Genomic DNA, 15,021 nt, shown 5'->3' on the forward strand with positions numbered 1-15,021 from the left:
ATGTTTAAATGCTGCCAAAGACCGTACACACACACACACACTCTCTTGCTCTAGTGTTGTATGAATTTTTAGTACTCTGTATATTATCAGACTGACAGTAGAATTGTGTCTCTGTTCTGGCAAACCAAACATTTCTTCTTCTTCACCTCTGACATGTTAAACAGTATGAGGCTCCTGTAATTTTCTGCAGCGCCCCCCAGCTGTCAAACAGCTTGCTGCCTTACCTGTCCTTGCTGCTGTACCTGTGAGTTATATCATTATATATTCTGATGTCTGTAACCAACACGTTCAGTGTGAACATGAAGCACTGTCTTTACAGCGGACTGAGACCTTCAGTTGTGACAGAAACCTGCTGCTCTGATCTCTAACGGTTCGACCTGTTGTGACCTCACTGAGTGGGTGTGGCCTGAAGATATCAGAGCAGTAACTGATCTGAGACCGTGTTGGTTTACCTGTGTAGTTCCAGTGAGATCTGAGTCTTTGTTCTTCATTTCCTTGATGGAATAATAACTGACAGTTTTAATCCGAATGCAACAGGATTTTAAAGATTAGATTTAGATCTCAGACTCATTTACTTCCCTTCAACATGTTTCAGAAAATACAAATAATCCATTAGCACAGAGGTTTCCAACCCCTGGTCTGAGAGCCATTACCAGACCACACTGTAAGAGATGGAGGACAAAATCTTCCAAATAATGTTCACCTGAAGTTAATATGAGACTGCAGAAATTAAGTGTTTATCTTTTCTGTCTGTTTGAAGCCAGATTCTGTCTTTGGGATGCGGCCCTGCAGGTCGGTACTCAAACAGAACCCCTCCCACTTACAAAAATGTTGTCTGGCTACCAACCAAACTCTGTTCAAATTTGTGGTTAATAAGAAAATTACAAAGTGTAACATTGTATGTAGTCATTTAACTGTTCAACCACTTTCTACATATAAATTAGTTAGGCCCTCTTTACAATGTCATGTATGTTTTTTGGTATAAAAACAACATTTCAAGATATTTTGTCTAAATAAATATCAGTGTCTTTAGACCCATCAGATTCCCTAATATAAATATTACCAGGACTTTGAATACTGACAATAAACTAATAACCCTAAAAATGTCATCTGGAAAAATAAATTTAAAAAACCTGCTGATGTGATTAAAGATGAGACTGCAAACAAAAACTACAAATCCCACTGGAACTGAAGTCTCAAATTCCCAGAATTCAGTGTTTCCTTCATAGTATTGATCCTTCCCTGTGTTTCCTGACAGCAGCTGTTTTCTTGCACTATTGTCACATTCAGTATCTATGCAAACATCAGCCTCTCTCACCTGATTGATCTGCCCAAACTGATCAGTGACCAGTTCAAATGTATTAAGATGTTTCACATTAATGTTCACTTGATATTGGAGGTTAGCTTGAAGCTAACGCAGCCCATCGGTTTGAATGAGGAATGCTAACAGTGCTAATAGTGCTAACAGTCTTTGAGACGTAAACTGTCACTCTGTCACTTTAAACTTGCACCTCCTCATGGTAACCACGCTCCTCCCCCATTAGCCCCATTAGTTGTTTTTTTTGATCATGTGACTGTATATTTGTTTTTTTTTCTGTGCAGCTGACCAATCAGCTGCCAGCTTTCTCTGGAATAAAAAAAAGTTTGACCTTTGACCTCCCTGTCTCTGTATGCAGCAGTGAGAGTGCGACAGGTGATAATCTGTTAATACAATTAAGGTGTTAAACGGCACGACACAAACAAAACACATACATTACCAGTCAGTCAGACAGTTCAGGTCTGTCTGCGTCGTGGTGCTGAGGGTCCCTGCAGTCAGACAGACAGGTAAAGTTGTCTTACAGCATGAGAAGTAACTGACCCACAGCTGAAGAGACGAGCATTCAACTACCTGTGAGTCTCCCTGTCTCTGTGTTTACCCGTCTCTGTTTACTGAGTTTACCTGTCTGTGAGACACTTTATTATCTCCTCTACAAATGATTATTAACTAGAAAATTATCAGTAAAATGTTTTTACTTTAGGATGTGAACAATGTTGAATCGGCGCTCACTACCTTATCCAACATTTTAGCTTCTCAAGCTAAACGCAGACAGTGAACAAGTGAGTGAAACAGCTTCTGAATGGTGCTATGCTAATGCTAGTTTCTCTTTTATGTTACTGCAGAGTGACATGGACACTGCAAACAAGTAATTTTTTTCCACTAACCTCAGGATAGAGTAGAACAACACCTGTGGAAACTGTACACAACGAAGATGGCGGCGGCTGTATCCTCAAAATGCTTAGAAGATACAAAACTTAAAAATGCATCACAAACATTTCACTGAGGAAACCTCAACTAAAATGCCATTGACTAAATGAGTACATTTGACTACAACTAATTTAACTAATAATAAATATTTTTGTCAAAAGACAAAATGAACGCTGCATCAGACCAAGCAGATGCACAAAACTAGTATTTGACTTTTAAAAAATATGAACAATGTGACAAGAAGCCCCCGACTACCCGTCTCTCTGCTTCAGGTGTGTGGCGGTTAGAGACAGACAGGTCAGTCGTATCAGCCTGTAGATTACTCAGAATGCTGTGCTCTGTGCCTCAGAGGACGCTGTTGCCATGGAGGAGCTGGTGAAACACCTGTCCAGATGTCAACACATGGGCTGGATGAATGTGATTGGTGAGTTGATGATTGACAGCTGGATCACAACAAATCAAATCACAGATTAATGAAAAGAAACAGACGAGACAAGCGCCATTTTGTCTCCACCTAGGACGCAACAGACCTGATTGTTTTGACTTTGTGTATTTACCTGTTGTTCACCTGCACCTTCATCAAACATCAACTAGTTCCAAATGAAACAAAAGGCTCGTTCAGATGAGAAAGGCTGCACAGAATCTATCGCCGCACACTGCAGCCGGTCGACTTGAGTCCGACGTCATGCAGACGTGGGCGACAATAACCTCACAAGATCGAGGCATCGCACCTGCTCTCCATTGACTGCAAGACCCAGGGCATGATGGGAAACACCTGGCACCTGGCAGTTCTGACCACAAACGCCACGTTCTGTAGAAAATCCTAATTGTGTAATTAATATGTGTTAAAATGTGTAAATATTTAACGTTAGATTGTAGAGCATTAGTCTCATGTGTTGCAACGAAGGTTTGATATGTTAACATCTTGTGTGGCTGATAATAATAATAACAATAATAATGAAATTAATGATAATAAAGGTTATTTAAAGCACAAAACGAGCAAAGTGCTTTACAAGGCAGACATAAAGGACAGAATACGTTGCCAGACACACATACATTTCCACACATATATATAATCACAAACAAATGTAAATAAATCAATAAATAAAATTATAAAACCTAATTACAACTTGATGACGTTTGCCAGCCAGAGAAGTGGAATGTGTTTAGTCCAATAATTCCCAGTTATAACTAATGTAAAGCAACAGAGAACACTGAGTCTAATGCGTCTCTCACTGAGGGACACTTCTGTCTGCAGCTGTGGGAACGTTTGTTGATTCAGAAAATCAGTGTCTTAAATTATGATTTTTAAATGACGAATGAATGACGCTGAATTCAATAAATATGACTTTGAGTGGCTAAAATCTGCCCAATATTTCTCTGATTCTCTCCTTAGTTACAACAGTGGCACCGTTAAACAAATATAAAGTTATGATGGACAAACTTGGACGACTGTGAAAAGATGATTTATTGTTTTGGAAAAAACTTTGTATGACCTCAAAACCTAGAAAGTATCAATTCATTGGTTCAGTTTGTTTTTCTATTTGTTACATTAGTGGGATTAAATATTAATAAAGTCTAAACGTGGTCTGCAAACTACAGGTGGATCTAACAAGAAGTCAATATCTCTGTGACTTCCTGTTATCATTTGAAGGCTGTTGATAACTATCCGACTTATTATTTTATTTTCAGCGTTGATTGATTTTATAGTTTGTTTTAAGAGAAGATGAAAAAGTAGTTCTGCTAGTGATGCTTTTACTCTGGAATATAATTATGTTGTGATGATGTCATAGAGTTGAAGAGCGCCTCCATCCATTGGCTGTCATGTGGTCGGAAGGCAGAGCCTGATGTCTGGAGCAAAACGTTCTGTATCCTGTCAGATTCTCAGTTAGTGATGCTGAACAATCTGGAGGTAAAAAAAAAACTGACACAAACTGTCCAAATATATCTGTATAGCTTAATGATCTTCTTCCTCTTCTCCTTCTGCTTCCTGCTCTCCTTCCTCCTTCCTCCTTCCTCTTCCTCTTCCTCGCCTTCTTTCTCTTCTCTTCTTCTGTTTCAGGTTCATCCTCTGCTTCTGGCAGAGAGGGCGGAGACTTGCACTGTCTGGTTGCTAAGATATACTTTCCATGTGACCTCAGCACCTCCTCGCCCCACCCACAAAGGTAAGGAGGATGTGAGGAGTTTAAACAGCTGCAGAAGAAGAAGAGAGACAGAGAGACAGGTACAGACAGACAGGTACAGACAGATGATGGAGTTAGACGCTGAGTTTGAAGACTTGAACGGTAAGAAGGAAAATGTTCTGTTTCACTGAAGTTTACTGTGTGTGTGTGTCTGATGTCTGATGTCTGCAGCAGGATTAGCTGTTGCTTAATCTTGATGTAACAATAATAATCTCATAATCTGATATCTGAGGTCAGTTACCATGGCAACATGACTGACTGCTCCTTAACATCGACCAGCAGCTCAGACAGGTGAACATCACCTGCTAAAGATCACAGTCATCAGGAATCTTCTCTTCACACAAAACACAAACAATTAACTGTCGCCAAAATGCAAAAAAAACAAAAGAGCAACTTAAATACATTTTTAAATCTTTAGATTTGATGTTTGATTTTAAAAGTTCAAACTTAACTTAAGTCTTAGAGCTGACCTCAGACCTGTGTTAAAATATTACAGTTACCACTCAGTCTGATCGTCTCACTTCTGACTCGTTTTCCAGTTTGTCAGTTAAACTATTTATTCAGGAAATCTCTTTGTGATCAAGATAGATAGATAAATTCTTTATTGTCTTGTCCAAGGACATTCGTTGCCACAGTCTGTACAGAGCCTCGTCTTGATGCATAGATACATAGATACATAAATAAATAGATATATAGATACAGTGGGGTCCAAAAGTGTGAGACCACTAGTCAAGATACTTCTATTTGCATTTGTTTGAATGTAATACTATTTGTTTTCATTATAAATGATAATATCAGCTCAACAATTTGAGTGAAAAGTTGAATCTTTGGAAAATGTCCAGGGATTTCAGAGAATCTTAGTCTTTGGTATGTCCCCCTTTTGCTTTGACGACAGCATGCACTCCAGCTGGCATGGACTCCACAAGTTCGTGCCAAACCTGATGACCCATGTTATTCCAGCATAATCTGACAATGTTCCAGAGGGCTTCTTGTGATGTCACAGAAGGCTTGGCTTTGTGCCCCCATAAATAGTTCAATGGGGTTGAGGTCAGGTGACTGTGGAGGAAAGTCCATGACAGTCAGGACTCCTTGGTCTTCTTTGGTCTTCAAGTAGTTCTTGCAAAGCTCTGAGGTGTGTTTGGGGTCCTTATCCTGCTGCAGTATGAATCCCTCTCCACAAAGATGCAGACTAGAGGGTACAGCATGTCTCTGAAGAATGGAGTGGTGCTTCTCCTTGGTCAGGGTGTAGTCGATCCACTGCAGAGGTCCAGCTCCAGAGTAGGCACACCCCCCCAGACTTGAATATTCCCACCACCATGTTTCTCTGTTGGTTTGATCCACTGCAGTATCATTCTCTCTCCTGCTCGTCTCCTTACATACACCCTTCTGTAACTGCCAGAAATCTCTAACCTGGATTCATCAGTAAATAGACTTTTCTTCATCCACAGTAAAATGCTGCTGTTTCTTAGCCCACCCCAAGAGTTTAGCCTTGTTTTACCTTCTGAGAAGTGGTTTAGAAACTGCTACTGGTCCTCTGAGACCGCCTTCTTTTGACAGGACTTTTGCTGATTGGAGTGTGGCGTTCTTTATTTAGCAGATTGTGTATCTGTGATGAAGGTGCTTTTCTATCTCTCTGGGAACTAAGCGTGATGTATTGATCTTCTGATGGTGTGGTCACTGTTGGTCTGCCTGAGTCTTCACTGTTACTAAAACACTCATTAAATATTAAAATACAAACCAACGTTTAGTTTTTCAGTTCTGACTAACCCTAACCCTACACATAAAATACACCTGAAAGTGATTCAAAACAAATAATCCAAATAATATTCTGTACTTAATTATCACAGCACATAATAAACATGTTCCAACACTTAAAACAGTGAATTCTATCCTTAATTGAGGTACAAACGTCAGTGTTTTAAAATAATTACAGTCACTTCACTTTTTCAAACACTTGAGTTTGAACAAACTCAAATGAATTGAAACACAGAGAGCTGAGGCATGAACATGTGGTCCGTTTATTATCCTGAAGACCTCCTGGAGACAAAGCCAGCAGGCTCCTGCTCCTCCTCCTGCTCCTCCTCCTCCTGCTGTTTAATATTCATGAAACAAGGAGAAATAAGTAAATCCAGAAATAATCAGTTAAACATGAGACATGAGCAGACATCAAATAAAGTGAATCGTGTCTTCACGTGTTGTCTGAGTGTATAATTTACTTTATCATTTACAACAAACATTATTCATAGAAATGTTTCAGATGTAGATTTGATGAATCCATTTAATGTATATTTATATTATGAGGATGAAACATGGGGAAAAATACCTCTGGTAAATCAGAAGCAAATCCAGTAAAACAACTATTTTACTGTACAGAGAATTTGATGTTGAGTTTATATTTCAGAAGGGATGAATCATGTAAACACCAGACAGGAAAATCAAAGTATTCATTCATTACTGGAACTGACAGAACTGATCCTGTCATTCAGCACCAACAGGGTGTTTCCAGATGTAGAGGTCAGATACCTCTGGAGAGACAGCTGTTCACCTTGTGACAGATTCAGTTTTTCTGAAACCTAAATGTGTTTAATATGAGTGTGTGTACTGTGAGGTATATATATATACCTACCTTTGTGTGTGTGTGTGTGTCTGTGTGTCACCATATTTATATTTGTTGCAATCTTCACGTTGGATCACATTACATCACTGAAACAACCAGCCACAGACTGAAAACACACACATTCAACTGCTGGTCACCATGGCAACAGCTGTGGAACCCACATGGCTGACTGCTGTTTAAACAACTACAAAACACTCCCATGATGCACTTTGTCATTTCCAGATATTCCAGAGAGAGGGGTCCGCCGACAGAGCATGCCCAGTAGCTCCGCCGTGGACTCACCCACAGCCAGAGTGACGGTGAAACCACACACACACATTATACACACACCTCCTCCCAGCTGGGATCAGCCTGCTGTTTCCATGGTAACAGGAGCTGAGCTGCTGTCAGCTGTAGATCAGCTGACTGACTCCACCTACAGGTGACAGACAGAATACAGAGTGCGACGTGTTTCTGATGAAGTAGTCCCTCCTCCTCCTCCTCCTCGTCCCCGTGGGGGGGGGGGGGGGATTAGCAGGGACTCTTGCAGCCGTCTCCTGTTGATTAGTCTGGCTCACCGGATGTAGGCTGCTGGGATAAGTCTGGCGACTATTTCAGTCTCCATTCTCCTCCCCTTCAGCTAAGGGCCTGTGTCCACCAAAGCGTTTTTTCCCAGCTGAAAACACCAGGCGCTCTTCTGAAACCGCCCAGCTGGGAACGTTTGAGAGCGCTTTGGAGGCGCAGCGTTTTTTCAGCTGAGACGCTTTGGTTGCTATGATACGGAATATACGCGAAAGTTTGTGTTGCAAGTATTCTACCCAATTTCGATATAGTCGATATAGATAGTTTGTGTTATCAACAAATACTGAATGTAAAAATGTCAGCACAAGGTAGACTACTTGCTCAGGATGAAGGGAAGGCTGAAGCACGTAGGGAGAGAGGATAGACCCGCCGCTCTGTCTGCTTTCATGTGACTTTGTATACAAGGAAACATCTCAGTTGGTCTTTTTGGCATTTGTCCCGCCCCTCCTCCACTATGATTGGACGGCTGGGTAAATAGTGGCTAACGAGCGCAACGTTTCACCCACAGTTGAACATTTTTCAACTCTCGGCGACGACTAAAAAATGGTCAGCGCTCAGCACAGAAAAGACGCTCAGCGCCTCGTCAGGCTCCTGGTGTTTGGAGCAGAACGTTAATACGCGGCGCTCCCATTGGAAAGACTTCAAAAAATACACTGACCTCAGAAAAAACCGCTGAGGTGGACACAGGGCCTACCTGAGCGTTACTGTTTTCAAAATCGGTGGTTTTAACGGGTCCAGTGAGCTCCTCCAGAGCTAAAGTATCAGTAGGACAATTGAACCTCTTCAAGCTTTAAAAGACGTGTTCAGATGGAACAACCTGAGAGAGGCATCAGATCTGGCACCAGATCTGGCATCAGGTGTTGGTGATGCAGGAGATTTCAAAGGCTCAGACTTTGTTAAATTGATATTTGAAACTAACAGGAAACCTTTAAACCTCAGGAGACAGCAAAATGTTTCCTTTGTGTGTTGCATTGTGGGAGGACAGTGTTCATCACAACGACGTCACCATCAATTAAAACGTGACTGTTGAACCACAGAAACCTGCAGTGGATAATAAAAAGGTTTCTCTGTAATTATGTTTTCATTATATTTCTAACTAAATGTGACGAGGCCTCGACCTTTCACGTGTTCAGACACATGGCGAGTCTGCAGCCAGCAGGTTTATGCCATAAATAAAAAATGTTTTATTGTTATAGCCTCTCAAATATGAGTTTGTTTGAACTTCATTTTACTTTGTTTCACTATCGTGACAGAAAAAGACATTTTTCAACAACAACAACAAGACGATAAACAAACAGGATTCAGTCAGTCCGTCGGAGTCTCTTCAGGTTCTGTTCATTTCAGACATGTTCTCGTCTTCATGTTTGACATTTTATAAACAACATGATTAATCAATTAATTGTGATGTTCATCAGCCAATCAGTGTTCAGCATGAACGTAACAATGTTAGCAACACACAAGCAGTTATAGACGTTATAAATGATATTCGTTGACTGGACACTGAAACACAATCACCTCCTCTTCCTCCTTCTCTTCTTCAGGGGTTTCTCTCCCGGAGGTTGAAACAGTCTCTTCGTCGTACTCGATCTCAGCCTAAACTGTCTCGTCCGAGCAGCGTAAAGGCCGACCAGAGCAACATCGCTGACACCAGGTAACCCACAGATCCATTATTGATGATCAGTTACCCAGAATTCCAGTGTATTGTCTCAGACTGGGCCCTTTGGTTACCTCTCCCTCATTATACCTACTGGATCCAGGTCTGTGGAGTAAGCCTGCCAACACCTGGCTCGTACCCATGGTACCAGGTCCTATCGTCAAACTGCTGCCATGTGGGTTCACCAACCACAAGGTTGTAGCACTTTGACCAGGAGCTGGTGTGCCAGTCAGAGTTGAGGTCTGACAACGATTATGTCTTTAGTTCTGGACCAGTCCCAGAACTGGACCCATTTCTTAGTTCAAAGGCACAAGCAGACAACAAGTTCACCACAGTGTGTTATACAATAGATGCTCAATATGGAACCCACAGTTCAACCACAATGAAGTCCTTATTCTGAGGAAACTCCTCTTCAGGATTCCAGCAAGAAAACTCAATGCAAAAAACACAAACACAACCAAGTATCCCCTCTTGTGCCTCATAAACAAGCTCAGTGACTCTCTAGAAACACTAGCGTTACCTCCCACAGTCCTGACAGTGTGTGCAACGCAGGTGTTTGCATGGTTAAAGGCACTGATTACCACAAGGTGTTGGGTGTAGCGGTCTTTTGTATTGTCAAGTGGGCAGCAAGTGAAGGCTTTGAATTGTTGACCCCTCTCTTGGGATGAGGAGTGTTTTTGGTGGGGAAGGAGACTTGTGTGGGAGATGGAGCAGTACCAACACACACCTCATTAGGGGTTTTGGACTTTTTTGGAGTTGCCCAGGTTGAGAGGTCTCACTAACAAGCCCTCAGGAGAGCACTACGAAAGGGTCTCCTTCATGAGACTGTGTATCACAGATGGAAAGCTCTGACTGTGTCCCTGAAATCAGATCAGATCTAGTCTTGTGGTAGTCTCTGCAGAGGGCCTTGCCTGGTACTGAGGGACTTCAAGACGGTAATGACAGAGAAACCTGGAAGGGGGAGGATAGTGAGGGCAGTTTCAACTCTCAACTCCAGAAGAATTTTCCTGCATCCTGGAGGTGGTTTGGGTTCATGTTCAAATCCTTCATTGAGTCTTTGATTCAAAATTCATAATACAAAGAGGAAGAACTGTTTTCAGTTGGAGGCAACCTGTCAACAGTTCTACAGACGCCTCTTGAAGGAGTTCAAGTACCTCAGGATCTTGTTCACCAATGAGGGTCAGATGGAGCCTGAGACCAACAGGTGGACTGATGCAGAGTGCAGTGATGTGGACTCTGTGGTGGTTCAGAGGGAGCTGATCATGAAGGTGAAGCTCTAGATTCACCTGTGGATCTCTGTTCCTGTCCTCAGCTGTGGTCCTGGTCTCTGGGTAGTGACAGAAAGAATGAGATGGTGGATCTAAGCAGCTGAAATGAGTTTCCTCTGCAGGGCTCAACCTTAGAGACAGGGTGAGGAGCTCAGATATCAAGGAGGGCAGAGGAGGAGGAGAACCACTGCTCCTTTATGTTTAGAGGAGTCCGCTGAGGAAACCCCAGGCAGACCCAGAACATACTGGAGGGATTATATATTTCATCAGGCCTGGGAACACGGGTCAAGGTGACAATGTGTGAGGAGGATGGAGAGAGTAACTCAGAGGAGAGGAGGTTAGGAGAGGAGACAAGGAGAGAAAAGGAAGTAGGGCATCCTCACTGCAGGGGAGGGGCCACTGCTGACAGAGAGGGAGGTTGAGTCACATAGAGACATACAGAGAGAGAGCTGTAGCTGCTGAAACCGTGTAGCATCAGTAGCAGCAAGCTAACACACAGACAGACAGACAGACAGACAGGTCTTCAGCCTTTCGACCAAATAGCGTCAGGTTCAGCAGGTCCTCCATCTTTCTTCCTCTCTCCTCCTTCTGTTCGCTGCTGAAGGAGAACATGAATCCATAAACCCCCTCACCACCTCCTCCTCCTCGTCAGCATTCACACAGGATGCTCGGTGAGTATCTGCACTGATCCTCTGCACGCATTAACAGCCTTTGTCCTCTGAATAGATAAATGTGCTGCAGTGAATCTGAATCTGTGTTTGGGGGGAGGGGGGCACGGTGCCGTCTTCTACTTGATTTGCATGACCATACGTGTGTGTGTGTGTGTGTGTGTGTGTGTGTGTGTGTGTGTGTGTGTGTGTGTGTGTGTGTGTGTGTGTGTGTGTGTGTGTGTGTGTGTGTTAGCCTGGCTTAAGTCTGCACACAGCTAGCCTGGTATGTTAGCATGTGGCTAAGCTAGACACACTGTTAGCCAACATGTTTAGCTAAACAAGGTTAAGCAAACGGGCAGACAAAAGAATTAGCATTGTAAGCAGCTAATGTTAAGCAGCTTGTTAAGATAATGATGAGTTAACGAGCTAACAGAGGAACGACAGATCATCCTGTTGTCATCCATGTCTCAGGATGGTTTAGATGTGTGTGTTTTCAAAGGTCAGGGGTCACTGTTGACCCCCCCCCCCCCCCCCCCCCCCCCCCCCCCCCCGTGTGGACAGTCACTTCTGGTTTGATGTTTGATAGATCTGACTCTGTTTCTATCTTGTGTGTAAAAACAGCTTTATCAGCTCAAAATTTGTTTATTTGTCTGTTTAGAGTTAAAACTTTAGTTCAGCTAAATTCTCTGGCCCATCCTTAACTGTGATGTATTAGACAAGACCCCCCCCCCCCATTAGCATTAGCAAGACTGAAGAATGCAGAAAAACAACATGAAGGAAATTAATTCCTCCACAGTGTCAATAAACACAACACATGAGCTGCATTCAGAGTTTAACATGATAATCAGAGCTGACAAACAGCGGGGCTAAGGCTATATACTGATAAACAGTGCAGGGATACGGTTATGTACTGATAGACAGCGCTGGGATACAGCTATGTACTGATAAACAGGGCAGGGATATGGCTATGTACTGATAAACAGTGTAGGGATATGGCTATGTACCGATAAATAGCGCAGGGATACACCTATGTACTGATAAACAGAATGGCTACAACTATTTACTGATAAACAGTGTAGGGATATGGCTATGCACTGATAAACCTCCATCATGTTTTGCCATCTCCACGTCATGCAAAGCACTGAGCATCTTCCTTTCATCCATCCATCTCAGCCTCTGCAGCCTGAGGGGGCTTTCTGACCCGTTTGGTTTGCTCATGTATTTGCCTGTTTGGTTTGTTTAGGCTGGTGTGAAACCTAACGATAATTATTTTGGTGCGGATAAAACTGATTTCCAACAGGAGTTCCTCCACAGATTCATCTTCTCACTGCTAAAACAGATTGTAAAAAAGGACCAATATATGACTATCCTGGAAATTAACCAGAGAGAGACAGACCTCAACACTCGTTGTTGGAGTACTACAGGGTCCTGGTGCTCACCTCGAACCTGCATCTCATCAGTCGGCTTTCTGTCGGCCTCCCACGTGGGGAATATCTTCTTCTATTGTTTCTTTTGTGGTACGCCACAATTACACTCAGTCAGGTGGAGGTACCACCTGACGGAGTGTAATTAAACAGAAATATATAATAACTATTTTTATAGCACCTTTACAGAGACAAATCAATGAATTAAATACATACAAACAATAAATGTAATAAATGCAAATAAAAACAATAAAAAGACGATATCACATGAAAGCAAGTGGGTTTCAAGAAGTGATTTAATAGAAGTCACTGATCCTGATCCTATACCTTTAGATGTGTCTGCAGCTTTGTTTTGTTCGATTTGATTACTCGCACCTCTAAAGTAATATCAGCTGGGTCCTGCTCTGTTATGTAATCGTGTGGCTTCGTCTCGTAGAAGGGTCAAAATCTGATACTAACAGCTTCAGTTTTAGTTTATGCTGCACTCACATGATGTTTTATTTCCTAAATAAAGTTATTTCATTAAAGTCACCACAAACGTACAGATATACTGACCCCCTGGGGCTGGTAGTGCTCCAGTTGTCCTTGAGTAGTCCTCTGTACATGATGGGACCTCACAGGACTTCATTGTGCGGAGCAAGTGCTGCTGTGCAAATCAGAGCGACGGACACTCTGGTTCAGTGAAAGTTGAACCAAGTTAAACTTTGACCTCAAAACCACTAAAAACACAAAGGGGTCCAACATGTAATGATTAATCCAGCCCTGCCTGGACCTCTCACTGTGCTGGACTCACAGACTGAGATCCACCTGAGCCACCTGACACAAAACTATGAGATTAGTCTAAATGTTGGACAGAGTGACGAAACACTCAGAAGTCTGTAGTGAGATAACAGGAACTACCACTTCCTTAACTCCCCTCTGTGTCTGCCGGTAGACCGATCAGGATCTGACCAGGAGCCTCTGTGTACACTCTGACATCCGCAGACTCACCAGGACTGCATCAGACCTGGATTACTGATCACTGATTACCTGCTGTTTCAGGTGTGTGATGCAGCGGCTGCGTTGTGGTAGCCAGGAGTCGTTGCTTAGCGCTGGCTGCGTGTCGTCCCTGGAGCTCAGGATGGACCAATCAGTGCTCATCAAACCAGTTCACTCCTCCCTACTGGGACAGGACTACTGCTTCGAGGTGACACACACAACATACACACAAACAATGCACACAACACACACACAATACACACTCAACACACACACACACACAACACACACACAATACACACTCAACACACACTCAACACACTCAAAACACACGACACACACACACAATACACACTCAACACACACACACAGCACACACACAGCACAGACAAAGAGGGAAACCACACAAGATTTAAAGTAATTTAAACAATGTTTTAATTGAAAGGAAGACAAAGGCAAAAGTAATAAATTAATCTGTAGTCTGCAAGTCAGTGGTGAATGCAATGCTGAATGTATGTGTAGTGTTGTAAAGGCAAAACCAAGGGGTAAACCAAACCCAAAAGACCAAATGATGATGGCAGGAGAGAGAGAGACAGAATACAGAGCCAGCCTAAATAACCTAGGCCGTCCATGCCCAGGTGAAAGACAAATTGGATGGCTCCGCCCATCTCTACCTGCAAAAAGAGAACACAAAACAGCAGGAGAAGCACTGACAGAGTCAGAGGTCGTCACAACATACTCAAAACACACAATACACACTCAACACACACACAACACACACACACATAAAACACGCTCAACACACACAATACACACAGTCAACACACACAATACACACACAACACACACACAACATACAATACACACTCAACACACACTCAACACATACACAACACACACACAATACACACTCAATACACTCTCAATACACACGTGACGTGCTGACGTTCTGACATGCTGACGTGCTGACATGCTGATGTTGTGACGTTCTGACATGCTGACATGCTGATGCTCTGACATGCTGACGTGCTGCGGTATGCGTAGGCTTCACTTCTGGTTTCTGTCACTGGTAGTGTGCGTGTTTGGCTGCTCTAAGCTCAAAGTAGTTCACTTTGTTTGTTATATATTTCATGACAGCAGCTAATCATCCACTAACCACTTAAACGCACACTAGTTCTGTTAACACTCATGGCTCTCTCCTTCTTTAAGCAACTTTTTCACTAATCTCTGTTTACACACTATTCTGCCTGTTACATTAGCTTAGCAGCTAGTGATGACAAATAAAAACTTAATAAAAATCAACACCACCACTGCTATAGTCCAAAACAACAGGAAAATTAAGTGTGGACTGTTAAACATCAGATCTCTGTCATCTAAAGCTGTATTAGTAAATGAGTTAATATCAGATAATCATATTGATCTACTGTGTCTGACAGAAACC

At 42.6% G+C, this 15,021-nt stretch overlaps 1 protein-coding gene across 1 annotated transcript in view; it reads left to right on the forward strand.

The window, feature by feature from the left end:
• The first annotated feature begins 2,608 nt into the window (after positions 1 to 2,608).
• LOC139283959 (disabled homolog 2-interacting protein-like) overlaps positions 2,609 to 15,021 on the forward strand; it is a 34,561-nt gene continuing 22,148 nt past the window's right edge. Inside the window, exons 1-6 of the mRNA XM_070904074.1 lie at positions 2,609 to 2,669; positions 4,039 to 4,157; positions 4,308 to 4,410; positions 7,268 to 7,344; positions 9,148 to 9,257; positions 13,644 to 13,788. Coding sequence (XP_070760175.1) covers positions 2,609 to 2,669; positions 4,039 to 4,157; positions 4,308 to 4,410; positions 7,268 to 7,344; positions 9,148 to 9,257; positions 13,644 to 13,788 — 615 coding nt within the window. The remainder of the gene's footprint in view (positions 2,670 to 4,038; positions 4,158 to 4,307; positions 4,411 to 7,267; positions 7,345 to 9,147; positions 9,258 to 13,643; positions 13,789 to 15,021) is intronic.

Source organism: Enoplosus armatus, chromosome 4 (assembly GCF_043641665.1).
Source record: "Enoplosus armatus isolate fEnoArm2 chromosome 4, fEnoArm2.hap1, whole genome shotgun sequence".
Classification (NCBI taxonomy): domain Eukaryota; kingdom Metazoa; phylum Chordata; class Actinopteri; order Centrarchiformes; family Enoplosidae; genus Enoplosus; species Enoplosus armatus.